The 17,817-nt window shown below is 42.0% G+C and overlaps 2 protein-coding genes across 3 annotated transcripts in view; one reads left to right on the forward strand and one right to left on the reverse strand.

Annotated features, from left to right (window-relative positions):
• hacd1 (3-hydroxyacyl-CoA dehydratase 1) overlaps nt 1-8,761 on the forward strand; it is a gene marked incomplete at its 5' end in the record, with an annotated part of 51,228 nt that extends 42,467 nt beyond the window's left edge. For both annotated transcript variants that reach the window (XM_084323625.1, XM_084323624.1), the window contains 3 exons: nt 545-666; nt 6,410-6,588; nt 7,739-8,761. In XM_084323625.1, coding sequence (XP_084179751.1) covers nt 545-666; nt 6,410-6,588; nt 7,739-7,821 — 384 coding nt within the window. In that variant the 3' untranslated portion in view covers nt 7,822-8,761. The remainder of the gene's footprint in view (nt 1-544; nt 667-6,409; nt 6,589-7,738) is intronic.
• Nucleotides 8,762-10,526: 1,765 nt separating this feature from the next.
• Nucleotides 10,527-17,817, reverse strand: part of LOC311235154 (collectin-12-like) — a 212,570-nt gene continuing 205,279 nt past the window's right edge. The window contains exons 7-10 of the mRNA XM_084322512.1: nt 15,088-15,224; nt 13,646-13,755; nt 12,105-12,248; nt 10,527-11,679 (exon numbers count right to left, since the gene is read on the reverse strand). Of these exons, the coding sequence (XP_084178638.1) occupies nt 11,676-11,679; nt 12,105-12,248; nt 13,646-13,755; nt 15,088-15,224 (395 nt within the window). The 3' untranslated portion in view covers nt 10,527-11,675. The remainder of the gene's footprint in view (nt 11,680-12,104; nt 12,249-13,645; nt 13,756-15,087; nt 15,225-17,817) is intronic.

Here is a 17,817-nt window from a genome sequence, read left to right on the forward strand (position 1 = left end):
GTTGCACCTGTAAGAACTAGTGGTCGACTCAGTGGGTTTTTCTGTGGCTGATGCCGATACCCTATTTAGAGAGCAGGGCGGCTGATGGCCAATATAATGATTTATTTTTGCATCTGATCAAATACAACGTTTGAATAATAACAAATGAGACACAAATTGCTGAACAAAGTTGCTCCTCAAAATATCAGAAATGTTGAGCCCTATATAGTCCCTTTCCAGGTAAGCTGACGTGAAGTGATGGATCTCTAGCTTCATATATTCATATTCATATCATATGATAGCATCACTATCACTCTAGCAGTAAAAGAGCCTGCAGAAGATAGTAATGTGGGCGGGCCGACACCGATATGTAAAAAAACGTGTCTGTTGAACAGTATTCTTTCACCATCCTGGTATGTAGAGTCCTACAGTATTATTTCACCATCCTGGTATGTAGAGTCCTTTAAAACAGTATTCTTTCACCATCCTTGTCTGTCGAGTCCTTTAAAACAGTCTTCTTTCACCATCCTTGTGTATTTTTCCATCCATCCCCACCGTCTGGAAGATCCAGAACGAAGAGAGCGTAATCCTTTTCCTGGTCGTGTGGACGGTGACAGAGATTACCCGATATTCCTACTATACGTTCAACCTGCTCCACCTCCTGCCCTACTTCATCAAATGGGCCAGGTGCAGAGTTTGATATATATGGTCACTGCACTGGATGTGGTGTCTGTGGGCATGTAGGCCTGTGTGTTTGGTGTATTAACCTTTGGCATGCCGGTCTGGCTTTCCCTCAGGGAGGAGTACAGTCGTGTGTATTAGGTATCACCTGGGTATAGGGTTTGGCATTGTATGGATTCTGAATCTGATTCCGCTTTTCTATTCCATTTTTTTATGGGGCAGGGTCAAAGCGTTTTCCCCTTTTGCCTCTAAGGTGAAGTGTCAATGGGTCACTGGCTTAGCAGTAGGCTGGCTACTAACGTTACTAGCAATCTGCGGAAATTCATCTACAAATAATACATTACAGCATTTGCATTTGACACATAGTTGCACCTCTCAGCCATTTCTTGAAAAAATAACTAGCACAAGTGAAATTTGTTTAATGGGAATCAATCATCAGAATCAATTGAAATCTCTTAACGATTCCTTTGGAACCGATGTTTGGTGCCCAACCCTACCTGGGTATCACCTGGGTATCGCATCACAGGGCGATGGAGCATGTGTGTGTTTATTGATTAGCACCTCATTAGCCTTTCTCTGTGAATGTCGATGGAACTAACAGCTAACTTTGCACTCTGACAATCGAGGCCTTGCATGGAATGTTTGTGTAGTTATTTTTCTTCCAATATGGCTGCCTATACCCATTGGTAAGTGCTTCCAAAAGAGGAGGGCTTCACTAAAAACTTGGTATCTCGTGGACCACATCATAGACCATGACTCGAGATACCAAGTTTTTTGTGATTGGGGTGTGAGGTCCAATGAGGTTATGGTAGGGGTGGGCCTAATGCCTAATTTCTCTGCAGTGGTAGAGTAGGTAAAACATTGGAAAAGCATGATTTTACTGTTCCGCTGTGATTTGTTTACAAGATCCAATAATAATCATTTTTGTGGCAAACAATGGCAACCATTGTTTCCTCCGAAATGGAGGACAAATGCGCATTCTAAAGATTCTATAGCAACTATGACAATGTAGCTTGAGAACATATGCTACCATTTTCAGTTGCTATTTTATCAGTGTGAAGGGGAATGTAACATGATTAATATGATGTGATATATTCACAATATATTAATTTCTGCTTTTCAATGTGTACCTGCAGCTTCTCTGAGCCGTGGTAAGGGGAGCTTTTCTGAGACTGCTGTCTCTAACTTACTGAACACAGGCAATAATGACATCATCATGAGCAATTGTTGTGGGCTTTATCTGTAGTTTTTCTCATTAAAGGGGAACACCACCCAAATTAAAAACTCCCAAGATGTTATTTCCATGGCTTAGAAAGTTCAGTCAATATTTGCGAACATGGGAGCTACTCTGGCCGTAGTTCCCATTTAAAAATAGCGGTCTGTGTCATTTTTTGAGAAAAACCTCGCTTATGAGCATTAAAAAGAAACACAAAAATCACCACATTTCTCAAATATGGTTGGTCACTTTGTTTACCACTCTCAGCTGTAGGGTGACATAATGTTGGCCTACTGTCTGAGCAATACATGTGTGACGTGGCAGCTTGGCCTGGCATATCTCTCTGCTAGAACAGCTCGGATGAAATCTGAGTCCTGGTGAAGAACGTCAGCCTGAACACATGGACCAGATACCTGATACGCAGTTTGCTCTCACCGGAAAATAAGGGAATCTGAAAATAACAGAAACTGGATTCACCGTGTGAGAGAGAAGTTGTGCCTTTTTTGCAAGACTTGATATGAAGATATTTTGTATTTCTCTTCCTCCACCCTGGCCCGCACCATCAGTGTGTTCTCTGGAGTTCCTTTACGCAAAGGAGGGGACGGCAGCCCCCCCCCCACTCCCCCCTTGAGAGGGGCTCAAGTTCAGCTGCTCCTGTTTTTTAAGAGCCATCTGTTTTGGTCATGGAATGTTCGTCCAACATTTCTCTCGCATCCGCTGAGTCGCTCCACCGTTGCCTGTGCCACGTTCTGGAGTAAATACAGGGTTCTCAGGGCCCTGTGTCACCACATATACAGCATATATAGAGTGACCAGTCCCTTGACCCCATTTCTCTACAGCAGCGGTTTTCAAACTACGGTTCGCGACCCAAAGTGGGGTTGTGGGTAGGTGAGAGTGGGGTCGCTTCTTTTTTTTATGTTCTGGCAACATATTTTGGCTAAATATGCCTTGCTTTATAAATGTGTATTGATAACATAGTGCTGTAATTAAATGTTCTAATAAATATGCATGATCAAGTTCAACAACGTGAGCTTTTATTTTGATATTCCTTAATCCCATGTTGAAATTACGCGATACATTAAGTGTGGGGTCGCCAAAGAAATCCTAAATAAAATGAGGTTGTGGTATAAAAAAGTTTGACAACCCCTGCTCTACAGTAAACTGACATGGCTGGAGTGGTGCGGCCCAAGAGTAAAAAACAAGGATAACATGATAATGTCCAGGACTTATTTCCATCATGATCCTTGCTGTTACTGGGCAATACACATACGGTACATACAGTATTTACATAATTTTTTTTTTTTATCTACTTTTTTCTCCTTTTTCTGTATTTTTCTCCCATCCCAATTTTTTTGTCGTTATGCCAATTCCCCCCTCCCCTTCCTGGTCGTTGCGCACATTTGCCCCCCACTTGCCGGTCTAGGGAGGGTTGAAGACTATCACACATGTCCCTTCCGATACATGCAGAGTCAGCCAGCCGCTTCTTTTCACCTGACAGCGAGGACTCTCACCGGGGGAGTGTAACGCGTGGGAGGCTCGCACTACTTCCCCCAGTTCCCTCCCTCGCTGAGCAGGCGCCCCGACCGACCTGTAGGAGTCGCTGTTTACAACGACCAGGATACACACCCCGCCGGCTTCCCACCCGCTAACACTGCCAATTGGTTAGTATGGACCACCGACCAAGCCGGAGGTACCGCTGACAGCTGGATTCGATACCAGTGTCTCTGTGGTGGTAGGCAGGCGCTTAGTCTGCTGCGCTACCCAGCCGCCCTTACATATTTTTTCTATAAAAAAATACATGGTCACCTATGACATTACTACCTGCATTTCAGATACATAATAAATACGACTAAAACTGATGTTTTGCTACTGCCGACCTACCGCTTCTATGTTTGACTGAACTTCTTCTCTGCCTCAATAACTAGAACCTGCAGATTCTTCCTGAGCAATGAAGGATCCGCACTTTTCTTCCTGACAAAAGAAGCCATCCAACTCCTGCAATCAACAGTCATGTCTCGCCTCGACAATGCACTGCTGGCTGGTTTACCAGCTACCGCCACCAAACCACTTCAACTCATACAGAACGCAGCGGCCCGCCTGATCTCCAACCTACCAAAGTCAGCCCACGTTACCCCACTTCTTAGAGAGCGGCACTGACTTCCCATTGCTGCAAGAATCCGCTTCAAGGTCCGTGACCTGGCATACCATGCAGCGACAGGAATGGCTCACTCCTACCTCTGGTCAATGGTCTCTAACTACACACTCTCAAGACCTCCACGCTCTACATATTCTGGCCGCCTCAGACCCACTCCTATCCGAGCTTTGGAGGGGTTGTCGCAGAGAAGCAGGCTATTCTCGGTTCCTGCTCCACAATGGTGGAACCAACTTTCCACCAGTCAGGACAGCTGAAACCCGCCCACTTTTCCACCATTGACTAAAAACACACCTTCAATCAATATCAGGAAAGGGAAAAAAAGAAGAAACATTTTAATTTTACTATTATGCACTTTTCTACTAAGGAATCGACCTTGCCTATACTACTACCTACTATGTTAATGTCTATACTACTATGCACTCAAGACTGTAGCACTCAAGTCTGACACTTGTTTGACGAACAATCTTACTTACCCTTAGCTGCCAGAGTTGTACCCTTCCTGCTGACTTGTTGTACAGAACTTGTAAGTCACTTTGGATAAAAGCGTCAGCTAAACGACTAAATGTAAATTTATGTTTCCACGTTCTCCATAAGCCAGAGCTTGACTTAAAAAAAAAAAAATAAAAATGTAGTTGTTATCTGTGCTTTTATATGCAAATGTGAGTAACTTGTTCGCAGCCCTCCTAAGCTGGTGTTACACCAGCGCAGCACAGGTCACAATGCTAGCTCTAGTGTGGTGACCATGTTGGTGTTAAACCAGGGCAGCACAGGTCACAATGCTAGCTCTAGTGTGGGGACCATGTTGGTGTTAAACCAGGGCAGCACAGGTCACAATGCTAGCTCTAGTGTGGGGACCATGTTGGTGTTAAACCAGGGCAGCACAGGTCACAATGCTAGCTCTAGTGTGGGGACCATGTTGGTGTTAAACCAGGGCAGCACAGGTCACAATGCTAGCTCTAGTGTGGGGACCATGTTGGTGTTACATCAGGGCAGTACAGGTCACAATGCTAGCTCTAGTGTGGGGACCATGTTGGTGTTACACCAGGGCAGTACAGGTCACAATGCTAGCTCTAGTGTGGGGACCATGATGGTGTTAAAGGGGAACTATCTTATAAAGGGCCTTTTCCTGTGGTTTGCATTGTTTTCTAGCAATGTGGGGTTGTACTAACACTGACTAGATGTGAAATCTCTACCCAGTCCCGTTTCTTCAGTTCAGCTCAGACAAGAACCTCCCCCACTGAACCAAGCCATTCAGAATTTACTCACTCGATTATGCCCCCCCCCCCCCCCCCCCCCCCCGCGGCAAAATTAATTAGTCTCCCTCTCTTATCGCTGTAAATGTTACGTATGTCCGTAGGACCATTGTTAGTAGGTGATAAATCAATTGTCACATTTGCTGTGGATGTTTTGAACCGCTAAAATCAACTGAATTGTAGCAAACTAGTTTCCTTACTTGTTTGTGGGCTAGCTAGCTGATATCCTTTACAACTGACAGACTGAACTCTGACTTAATGTGAATGTGTCTGTATTTGTTCATTAACCCCTTTCAGGTGTATGTGTTCACTTGTGAGATTAGGATTTTGAGAACTGAATATTCATCTTCAATATTCAATCTTGAAATTTATTTGAAAACATTCCAAAAACCATACACTTGAAAGTATTAAATGGATAGTTTGTATCTTTTGACATATGTATTTCATGCCAGTAGTGTAATTGATAGCCATTAGCTACAGAGTACCATGGTTCGAGTTCTGGGTGGGTTTTGAGAGAACCAGGAAGCTTCAGACAGGCAGTAAACAGGGGTTGCAAAAGTTTGAATCCACATGCAGACAAAAGTTGTAACCATCCACACAGAAAACCCGCATTTCCCATGCTTGATTCTTCTCTCAGACCGATGTCTTGTAACAAACCTGGTGCATAGTTACTGAATCTGTTGTGGATGGTTAAATCTTTTGTCTGCATGTTGTGTGGTGTAGATTAACACAGTTTTGAGACCCTGTGTGCTGCCGATCTGAAGCTTCCCGGTTCACTCAGAACCCAGCCAGAACTCTGATCACGGGACTCTGTGGGTAAGCTAACGGTTATGCATTGATTACACTACTGGCAAGTATTTCATACCACTCAATGTCAGAAGATCTGAACTATCCCTTAAGTACACTGTCAGTGGCATGTCAATGTGTTATCCATCACTTATAACTACCCTGTGTGTGTGTGTGTGTGTCTGTCTGTCTGTCTGTCTGTCTGTCTGTCTGTCTGTCTGTCTGTCTGTCTGTCTGTCTGTCTGTCTGTCTGTCTGTCTGTCTGTCTGTCTGTCTGTCTGTCTGTCTGTGCGTGCATGTGTTTGTACTACCAGTGTTAAAGATCTCTCTTCTCCTCAGGTACAACCTGTTCCTCGTCTTGTATCCTCTCGGGGTCATTGGGGAACTGCTGACCATCTATGCTGCTCTGCCCTACGTACGCCGGTCCGGGATATACTCTATGAGGCTCCCTAACAAGTATAACGTGTCCTTCGACTACTACTACTGCCTCATCATCGTCATGCTGTCCTACATCCCACGTAAGGATACCTACATTTTCTTTTTTGTTATTTTTTATGGCATTTTGAGCTTTTATTGATAGGACAGTCAGAGAGCGAAATCGGGTGAAGAGATGGGGGAGGACATGCAACACATGTTCTGGGCCGGAACCCAGGATGTTTTGCGATTACGCAGCATGTGTGTTAATGTGGTGGGCCACTGGGGGCGCCCAGGATACCTACATTTTCACTCATAAGGATAATACCAGCATCATTTTATTTAGATTTTTTTACATTTGGGTCCTATGTCATTCTAGCGCTTATAGGGGAATGCCGCCCATTTTAAGAATTCACACATGTTCTTCCTGTTTAAGGCGCAATAGACCTGTTCGCTGTATACAAACAGTGTTTGAGCCAATCAGCAATACCAACTGAGTCACATGACTGCTGCGCTAAAAGAATACGACGGGGCTCTATGGAGAAACCATGGTACTCTCCTGACTAAAAGTTGTTTCAAACGAAAACGGCTGGATGTTATTTCGCCAAATCGGCATGGCTGTGAGTGTGAGTCTTTCACCTTTTACATATCTAGCTTTAGCATGGATTGATTGTTTAGATCGCTAGCATGGCTAACAAATGCAAATATATTGTAGTCTGCCCCGTTGTTTACATTTACATTTAGTCATTTAGCTGACGCTTTTATCCAAAGCGACTTACAAGTTCTGTACGACAAGTCATCAGGAAGGGCACAACTCTCAGCTGAGTAACAATGTTCATACCAGGATTACGTTCCTGTTTGCTCCTGTGATGCACGCACACTGAGTCTGACGTATACAGCGAACAGGTCTGTAGAGGAGCCTCAGATGTCCATGACATGTAAGGCTTTCGAGGGTTTTTTGAAGCCACTGCCAATGGTGAATTGGCACAAAATGGCTTCCAACTATTTCAGTAAAAAGAAATTAAAAATAGTGACAAATTATCTGAGGTGATCAACATCCCCCTATGGCATTCGAGCGCTTATATGTTCACATTATGTTCTTCCTGTTTAAGGCGCAATAGAGGAGCCTCAGGTGTCCATGACGGGGCTTTTTGATGAATACTTTCAGATACACTTGAAGCCACTGCCAATGGTGAATTGGCACAAAATGGCTTCCAAATATTCCAAATGTCAACATTACCCCCTTCCCCTTAGTGTTTCCTCAGCTCTTCTTCCACATGCTTCGTCAGAGGAGAAAGGTTCTTCACGGGGAGATCATAGTGGAGAAGGATGACTAGCACCACCACACCACCATCCACCTGGCTTGTACATGGGAACCAGCCTCCACAGCTCCCTCCACCTACCCCACCCCCCTCACCACTTACACCAACTCATCCATTTCTACTGCAGCCCCACGACATAAAGCCTCCCTTATGCCTGATGAAAGCACTGATACCGAACGGACATGGAACTGGACTGGTCACCGCAATAAACAGCGAGGAACAGGAATACTACACACGGCACAGATCAACCCACAAGAGCACATCATCAGCAAAACAACAACTACCGTCGCCATTGGGACAAATGGCCAATCCAAGACAGCCTCAGTATTTATTAACAGGGTTCATCTCTATCTGGAAACAGGAATGAGTCCAGTATCGCTGGAATAACCATCAGGAGACGGGAGCCTGGCACTGGGCCTTGTGGTTTCCTCTGTCTCAGAAACATCCAACCAGCCAGCACGCTGTAATACACCAGTACTACCGTACAACACTGACTGAAGCTACTGCACCCACCATCTATGTGAGATAGAGGGAAGAAAGGGAGGGATCCAGGGGAAGGTTAAAGGTTAAATGAAGGGAGGAGGAAGGATGATAGTTGCATAACCCTGAACTGTTTCTCTTTATTTTTTTCAATTGGCAGTTACATTTTTTAAGTTGTTTTCCACCACAGTGATTTTATACGTTAATAGAATGTGGCGATAAGTACTAGGTAAAGAATATAAATAAAGATAATGCGTAGATTTATCATAAGCAACAATAAACAGACAATATGGGCAATATGCTGCTTGTGTGTGTGTTTGTTTGACCGTCTTTGTAAGTGAAGCAATGTGAAAAAAAGAAAACGTCTTGTTTTAATATTATATATATATATATATTCTGGTAAGAAACACAAAAAGGAAAATTCAAATTTATTTTAAATTAAAATGCCCACTTCCACAATCATCTGATGACTTTCCTTCAAATGCGTTACCATGGAAATTGCTGTCTAATTCTCAGCCGCAGCTTCATCAAACAAGAGTAGAACACGAAGATACATGGAAGTAAACGTTTTAACTACAGGCTGGAGCTTTAAAAGTGGATTTTTTACAAAGCTGGGGTGAGTTTTCTGTTTCGTGTTTCTCACCAGACTATATAGAATATTAAAACAATCAAGTAGCTGTGCTTGGTGTGTGAATGCATGCTGCTTGAGCTAATTATGAGCAAACTGGTTAAGTGCGTAGAGACGGGTTTGATTTGAGCTTTGGTATTTCTTTCACTAATTGAGCTACAAAGAGCATCAGATGATCCTGATGACTGTTTCTTTAATTAACCTCCTGGACTGATGCATTTGGCCTATATGTGCACTTGCTGCATATATATTCATAGCAAATTGGGTCCGGCGGTTACATTAAATAGCCTACAGGTAAAAATACCCCCAAAAATACCATGATACTTTTGGGGAAATTCCAAGGTACCTTTTGGTAGGGAATGCTAGGTAAGGCCACTAGCGTCCTGATCACTCAGTCTTCCACTTGTTATGTTTTCTACATGTTTCCTGAACCCGATGTCCGTGTTGATACTAAGGTAGTTAGTGTTAAAAAAGATAAATACTAACTAAGATTTCTGCTAACTAAGATGCTTCTATGAGATCATTTCAGTCTGATAGTAAGGTAGTTAGTGAAAGGTGTTACTATGAGATCATTGCAGTCTGATAGTAAGGTAGTTAGTGTTAAAAGGATGCTTTTATGAGATCATTTCAGTCTGATAGTAAGGTAGTTAGTGTTAGAAAAGTGTTACTATGAGATTATTGCAGTCTGATAGTAAGGTAGTTAGTGTTAAAAGGGTGCTTTTATGAGATAATTTCAGTCTGATAGTAAGGTAGTTGGTGTTAAAGGTGCTACTATCAGATCATGTCAGTCTTCAGCTGAAGGAGAGACTGGAGTTGAACTAAAAAGGTGGAAAACAGGATGTTGAAATGATTGGGAGAAAAAGGTGACTTAAAATAATTAATAAATTAATTAATATAAATTATATAAATAATCCTAAGGTTAGCCCAGGCTACAGTGTATGAGAATCAACATGGTGCTTTCAACCTCGGCTAGAAAGGTAAGAAAGAAAGAAACAATTAAAGTTGATGTAAAAAAATCTGTAGTAGTTGTATTTTTGAAGGATAATAACAATATAACTGATGAAATACTGTGTGCAAAGAATAAGATTCTATAGTACTGTAGCTACTGTAGAAGGGAAGGAGGTTTTGCGTTGGACTTTAAAGTTAGCCATGACAAGAAACATCACAGCTGCTGTGAATAGACATTTAAACTTTTCCCTTAAAAAAAACATAATAAATCTATGATATGCCAAAGATTTTCTGAACGTACATACTTTGTATACTTATTCAGAAAGTATATTAAAGTTGTATTAAATTGAAACCACACGAGTGTGAATGCTAAGATGTCCTTCAATATATTGAAATTGTGCTATTCGTCTATTTTTGGTTGCTTCCGCTTACCAAGATAGTACACTATACGTTTACTAAATGAGTACACGAAAGCAGAAAGAATACCAAAACTACATTGCAAGTATACTCTCAATATGTACAAATTCTATGCTAGTACATGTGTAGAAATAGAGGTTTAACTTATACTAACAATATACTTTCAAAATGAAAAATTATTTAAAAAAAATTACTTGAGCCTAATGGGTTTAAAATTGGGGTAAGAAGCACACAGACAGAAGGGTTTTACATATTTAATGATGTTTTGTTTCATTGTAGTTAGGCGGTTTCTTCTGTCTCAATGTGGTGTTGTTTACACTTACAGTAAGTAAGTGTTTTTAACAATACCAGGAAACACAAGTTCCCTGAGTGCAGGAAAGAGGCACATTTGATATCGCTACAGGATCCACAGTCTTCATTTTAAAGGTAGAATCTGTAATGTCGTCAAACGGCAACCTTTAGGCGGAAAAATCCCTGCTTGGTACTGTATTTTTTTTATATTTCTATTCTTTGTCTGATGTGTGGGTTGGAGTAGCTCGTTATGCTGTGGATTTCTCCATGTCTCAGAACAGCCAGCAGGTCCTCTATCCCCACTCAACTCCAACCTATCAGACCAAAACTAAAAAATGTACACAAAGTACAATAGGGCTAGAGGTAGCTGTTTGACGAAATTACAGATTCTACCTTTAAACATACAAACAAGTCCCAGGTTGATGAATGAATGACCAATTACCATGAATTACCAGTACACTGAATACTAAGTTTTAAACTAGCAGCTTTGACTTATATAATCAAGCAGAATTGTCGTTGTATGTGTGTGTAAATACTTATTCTGTCTTGGGTATATGACAAGAGCTGTACATAGCGAGGTTAGGGTATTATATTATTATTATTTTTAAAGATGGCATATCAGCGACATTCATGTTTTTTTGCGCATCATTTTGCACCTTTTCATCATCAACAAAGACCTACTTCAGATTGTGGAAGGCACTAGGTGAGTGCCCTTTGCTTCATAGAATTCATATATTCCTATTTAAAAAAAAAAATTAAAAATCATTATGAAATATACATTCAGATATTCAGTTGTACATGGAATACAGTCATACAAAAAAATACATACAATAAAAAAAAATTTACATTTAAAAAAAAGAAAGTAATAAATCAATTGTGGATTTAGGAAACAAACAACAGATATCCTCATCCATTGATTGTCCCCCTGTGGTTGTATTGCACAGACTGTGACCACCGCTGGAAAGAGCTTTGCTAATGCAGCGCTATAGGTTCCTCTCCACGCGGGCTGTTCTGTCCATGTGCTGCATCCTGCTCCATGACATGTGGGTGGAGTCCAGTAGAGTCGGTACACTACTCACCTTCCCTGTCAAGACTGTGCTATGATTCAGCTGCGGGGAGGGGGGGAGGGGTGGGGGGCAACACATAGAGTGAATTAATAGTATATATATAATAGTAAAATATTAACCACTGCAGAAGAGAAAACTTGGACAGAGGAGATGGACAGAAGCAGACAAGGGCAAAATCAACTGAATACAGAAATGAAAGTAATACTAGTTATTATTATTATTATTATTATTATTATTATTATTATTATTATTATTATTATTATTATTATTATTATTATTATAGTATATTCTTATAATAGTAATAATAATAATATTACTACTACTATTACTATTATAAGAATAATCACACAAAATAGAGAAGGGCTAAGCCTCAACTGACATACAAAGATGGAAGTAGTAATAAAATATCATTGTCATTATTATTATTGTAAAAAATTATCACAAAAAATATACAGACAGACACTTACAGCTCACTATATTTCTCACATATGTAGCTTATGAGATCTTCACAGAAGAAATCATTCCATAACCCGTCATGGATTAGGCCGGCGCAGTCCTCGCCTCTCTCGTGCCCGTGGCTCCAGTTGTCAGGCTGACCAGGCTTCCACTTCCTACAGACAAACAGCAGAGGGCGATCAAACGCTAAACTTCTTCTCAACATCTCCTTCTTCAGAACAGAAACAGTCCATTTTGAAGTAATTGTACTTTACTTGAGTAGTAATTTTATTTTAGGGAACGTAGTATTTCACACCATTACATTTGAAAGGAAATATTTATCTGAACTGAACCCATCAGTTCAAAGTTACTTTGAAGAAAGATTTTGCATATAAAACATGCAAAAAAACAACAACAACGTAAATTGATGAAGATGATTTTGAAGCCTGTCAACTTCAAGAGGACATAATCAGAGCAGCATAACTGGAACACATACCACTTTAACATAACATTGAAATACAAGAATGTAATGTAGAATAATGTTCCATATCACATACTTTTCTACTTTAACACATTGACGACCGGCCCTAGCCATCTAATATGTGGCTGGAGGACCACGCTTTGTAAACAAACCGATGTACTTTTGGATAGCTATATATATACTTTATATTATTGCTATCTGTCCATTCTCATTGTCACTTGAGTGCATAAACCGTGCCTTCATAATTGCTTAAAGAAAATAAAAATCCATCGGTTGGTTGTCATTTTATAGCGTCGTGAATATAAGCTTTATCGCAGTTTTCGTCTCGTATTTTTTCTGGAAAGCTATTTATAGGGCTAAAGGCTAGTCACGTTATATATCGAACGGCATTTCTGTTGTTTATATACGAATGAAATAAAACAAACTGCTTAGCATCCGGACTATTACAGAGCATCTATGGATGAAATGGGGGCGGCGGGGGACGCTGATTAGTATTATTGATTAGCAATACAGTGTGCGTTCAAGTAGCCACTGATCGATCGCTTGCGTTTTACAACAATGTCCAATCCGGCTGTAATTTGGGGGAAGTGTGTCCTACCGTCAGCCCATGTGATCGCCGGCAGCATTTCCCCATTATTCATCAGCATCTGGTAGATCGATATGTCCATTGGCTGATCATAAATCCCATTATTCCAGGCTGAAATCTGCGCTTCGAACCGTGATCAAAGATGGAGGATGTTCGCTTGGGATCCAGGCTCATATGAAACGCCCATAGACAGTAAAATAATTTTGTTCCCCATTCGCCCTCAATGATACTGCAGTGGAGCGATGGCGCCCCTAAGAGGATCTGGCCGGTATTGCATGTCGCCGATTTCAAGGAGGCGGGTAAATCTGCAGAGTCGATCGGGGATCTTGATCCGTTTATTAATATGGAATAAAACAATAACAACTTGCCACGAGTTAACTCGTGGCTCTGGTCCTCAACGCATGGCACCGAAACCCGAGTTAACTCGTGGTTGGGCGGCAAAGTGTTAACGTAAGTAGGATTTTGAATGGAAAGAAGTGCTTTTTCCACTACTGGTTAGGACTCACATGAAGGCAGGAAGTGTCCCGTCCAGCCAGACCCACATGGCCTCCTCCTGCCGGTCTGTCAGACCCATCCAGAAGTAACCCTTTCCAGACGTCTGCTTCTTCAGCCATTTCTGAGGTGAAACAGGGACATAGATAACCTTAACCCTTACACAGCACAATGACACCATACACAGCACAATGACACCATACACAGCACAATGACAACACAGCACAATTACACCATACACAGCCCAATTACAGCATACACAGCCCAATGACACCATACACAGCACAATGACAACACAGCACAATTACATCATACACAGCCCAATGACACCATGAACAGCATAATGACAACACACAGCACAATTACATCATACACAGCACAATGACACCATACACAGCACAATTACACCATACACAGCACAATGACAACACAGCACAATTACATCATACACAGCATAATGACAACACACAGCACAATTACATCATACACAGCACAATTACATCATACACAGAATAATGACAACACACAGCACAATTACAACATATACAGCATAATGACAACACAGCACAATTACACCATACACAGCACAACACCACACAGTATAATGACAACACACACAGCACAATGACAACACACACAGCACAATGACAACACACACACACAGCACAGTGACAACACACACAGCACAGTGACAACACACTGCATAATGACAACACACACAGCACAATGACACAACTGTACCTGACTCAGAGGTTTGGCCAAAATACAATTTCCCAATATCTTTTTCTTGGTTTTGACAGTATAAGTGTATTTGACAGTATTTCGTTTTCTAGTACAAATTACAATGTGCTATGACATCTTTTTTTTTTATGTCTATATCATGTAAAACAATTGCCCTGGTGCTATTTCATTCAAAATGGTCTACTTTCTTTTACTTTCAATACGGCACATTTCTTTTATTATTATGATTTGGTTTCATGTGAATGGTAACACTCAATGGTATAGTAAAACTCCATACCATGACAGTAAATATTCAGTAAACCTCCCAGCCCTACATGGATCCATGACGGTAAACGTTTATATTCAGTAGACCTCCCAGCCCTACATGGATCCATGATGGTAAACGTTCATATTCAGTAGACCTCCCAGCCCTACATGGATCCATGACGGTAAACGTTCATATTCAGTAGACCTCCCAGCCCTACATGGATCCATGACGTAAACTTTCATATTCAGTAGACCTCCCAGCCCTACATGGATCCATGACGGTAAACGTTCATATTCAGTAGACCTCCCAGCCCTACATGGATCCATGACGGTAAACGTTCATATTCAGTAGACCTCCCAGCCCTCATTTGACTGTACCTTTCCTGAGTCTAGTTCATGTTGAGTACATTTCATTCTTTGAATGAGTCATATAAAATATCATAAATAAATCTTGTACTAATGAGGTTACCTGTTCTTCAATGTCATTGATGATCAACAACGACGAAGACATGGATTCACACCTTGTGTTTGCATCATCAAAACTGTGCAGCTCTTTGGAGAAATGGTAGCACTTGTCTCTGTAGTTGATCCAATCTGCAGGGCAACCTGGAAAAGAAAAGTGTTATTATGCTGTGGTATCATTATCCCGTGTGTGCTGTGTGTGCTGCTGTCATTGGACCTCATGATCGAAAGTGTACGTAACTATCTTCGTAACTATCGTAAGTAGTTTGTACAAACAAATTGACGAAAGTCCTCCTCCGGATGCCTGAACGCGTCAAACAGTGTTCTTAAATGGCCAAAATGTTCTCAGCTGAATGAAGAACATCACTCATTCTTAAACTGAAAGCGCGTTCTCGTACACCTGAATTTGCATACAGAAACGCCCCATCAGCTCCTTATAAGGGTATAAGGGCATTGCACTTCGGTTGTGCTGACCCCTGTGAGGACCGTGTGCACAGGACCGAGTCCACAGACAACGCAAAATAAATTTGTGACTGATTAGATTACATTAGATTCAAATGTATTGTCATTATACAGTACAAGTACAATACAACGAAAATACGTTTGGCATCTAACCAGAGTACAAATGTAACAGTAAAGTGCAATAGTAACATACAATGCACAGGTGATTAAACTGGATCTAAAAATGATATATAAATACTACTGAGTATCAGATGCATGTACAGAGTTGTAGTATTAATATGTAAAGACCCTATATAGTAGTAAGTCATACTGTAGAACATGATATCTTAGCGTGACCGTGACATATTATTTAGTAGTGACAATACGGTACAAGGCCACCCAGAAAACGCGGTATGGGACGAGTTAACAGGTGAGGTTAACGTGGTGTCAGGAGAGGAGCGCACAGAGGCTGAAGTGAAAAAGAAATGTGAAATCAGAGCTGTCCGATGCCGCGCTTGACTTTGGGTGCACTTGTAAATGTTCTCATTGTAGACCACCTCCTGCTCCGTCTGGGGGTTGGTGAGTGTGGTCATGAACCAGGGGGGGGGGGGGGGGGGGGGGGGGGCAGCGCATATCTGAGATCTAATAAAACAAGTAATTTGAATAATAGAAGCCTACTGTTGCTGGAATGATTCATTATCATTACGCACATATACTGTACATACCAAGTACATACTTTGGGCTGCGGTCCATGTGTGAAGGGTGCTATTTACAGTTGTTATTATTTATTATTATTATATTAAAAAAAAAATTATGCATTGAAATGTCTAAGTCTCGACGACATTGAAAATGAGGGTGTGAAGGGTGCTATTTACAGTTGTTATTATTTATTATTATTATATATAAAAAAAAATTATGCATTGAAATGTCTGTAAGTCTCGACGACATGGGTGACCTCAATTGTCCTTTTTGAGAATAAATCAAGGTTTGAATTTTATTGAATTTAATTAGCCATGTGTCTCCCAGCATCTCCTTGCTCAAGGTGCACACCCACAGATCTGTTCTGTAAGGTGTAGGAGTCATGTACACCTCCTGGGAAGCGTGAGACCGCATAGAGCGGGTGGTTCTGGGCGTCGCAGATGATTTGATGGAGTGGTATTACTTTCTGTTGAGATATGGAAACGTGTCTGGGGGGAGGGTGCCTTGATGCACACGTGCCCAAGGTGGACAGTACCTGGACACGTGGTGGCTAGGGTGCCCAATCGCGGGACAGTCCCGATATTGGGACGTTTGTCCCGCGTCCCGCTACAACAAAACAATGTCCTGCAATTCAAAGATAAGAAAAAAAAATTAAAATTTTAAATTTTTTATCTTTCAAAGATTATTATAAATTTTTTTTTTAAATGTTGTTAATTTAATGCCTCGTTCCAATACCCTCTTATAATTAAAATAAAAAAATCGGGCGACGTCACAAACCAATGCATTGCGCAGCCGAGCAATAGTATCCAGCTGCAGGACCACAGCACTAACACACTCAGGACCGCGACACTTTGCGGACCCACACTCTCCAGACCCTCGCTCCCATTGGCTGATTTGGGTCACGTGACCATCCCACCCAATGGCTGAATTGGAGTGGGACGGTCACGTGACCCAAATCAGCCAATGGGAGCGAGGGTCTGGAGAGTGTGGGTCCGCAAAGTGTCGCGGTCCTGAGAGTGTCGGTGCTGTGGTCCTGCAGCTGGATGCATCTCCAGCCAAGGCTGACGAGCAGCTCACTCGAGTCTCGCGAGTCGCGCTGCCTGTCACCTGTCCGAGCGAGGCCGGGGAAGCTGTGTGTGTGACCCACATATCCTGGATAATCTCCCAGACATGCCACCAGTCATGCACCTGGACACCCCACCACACTTCTCTGAGACCCGTCAAGCCATTGCGGGTCTAAAGAACAATAAAAGCCCTGGACCCGATGGCATCCCAGCAGAGGTTTTCAAACACGGAGGGTACCTCCTCACGCGCCGTCTGCACCTCCTGATCTGCAACATTTGGGAACATGAGACCCTCCCACAGGACTGGAAGGATGCAAACATTGTGGTCATCTACAAGCAGAAAGGGGACAGAGCAGTCTGCGGAAACAGCCGTGGAATCTCTCTCCTCTCCATCGCAGGGAAAGTGCTGGCGACGATCATGCTGAACAGACTGGTGGAAAACATCTCTGAAGCTGCGCTTCCGGAAACTCAATGTGGAGATCCACCACCGACATGGTCTTTGTCCTGAGGCAGCTGCTAGAGAAGAGCAGAGA

The sequence above is a fragment of the Notolepis coatsorum genome, assembly GCF_963971535.1.
Source record: "Notolepis coatsorum genome assembly, chromosome: 10".
Taxonomy (NCBI): domain Eukaryota; kingdom Metazoa; phylum Chordata; class Actinopteri; order Aulopiformes; family Paralepididae; genus Notolepis; species Notolepis coatsorum.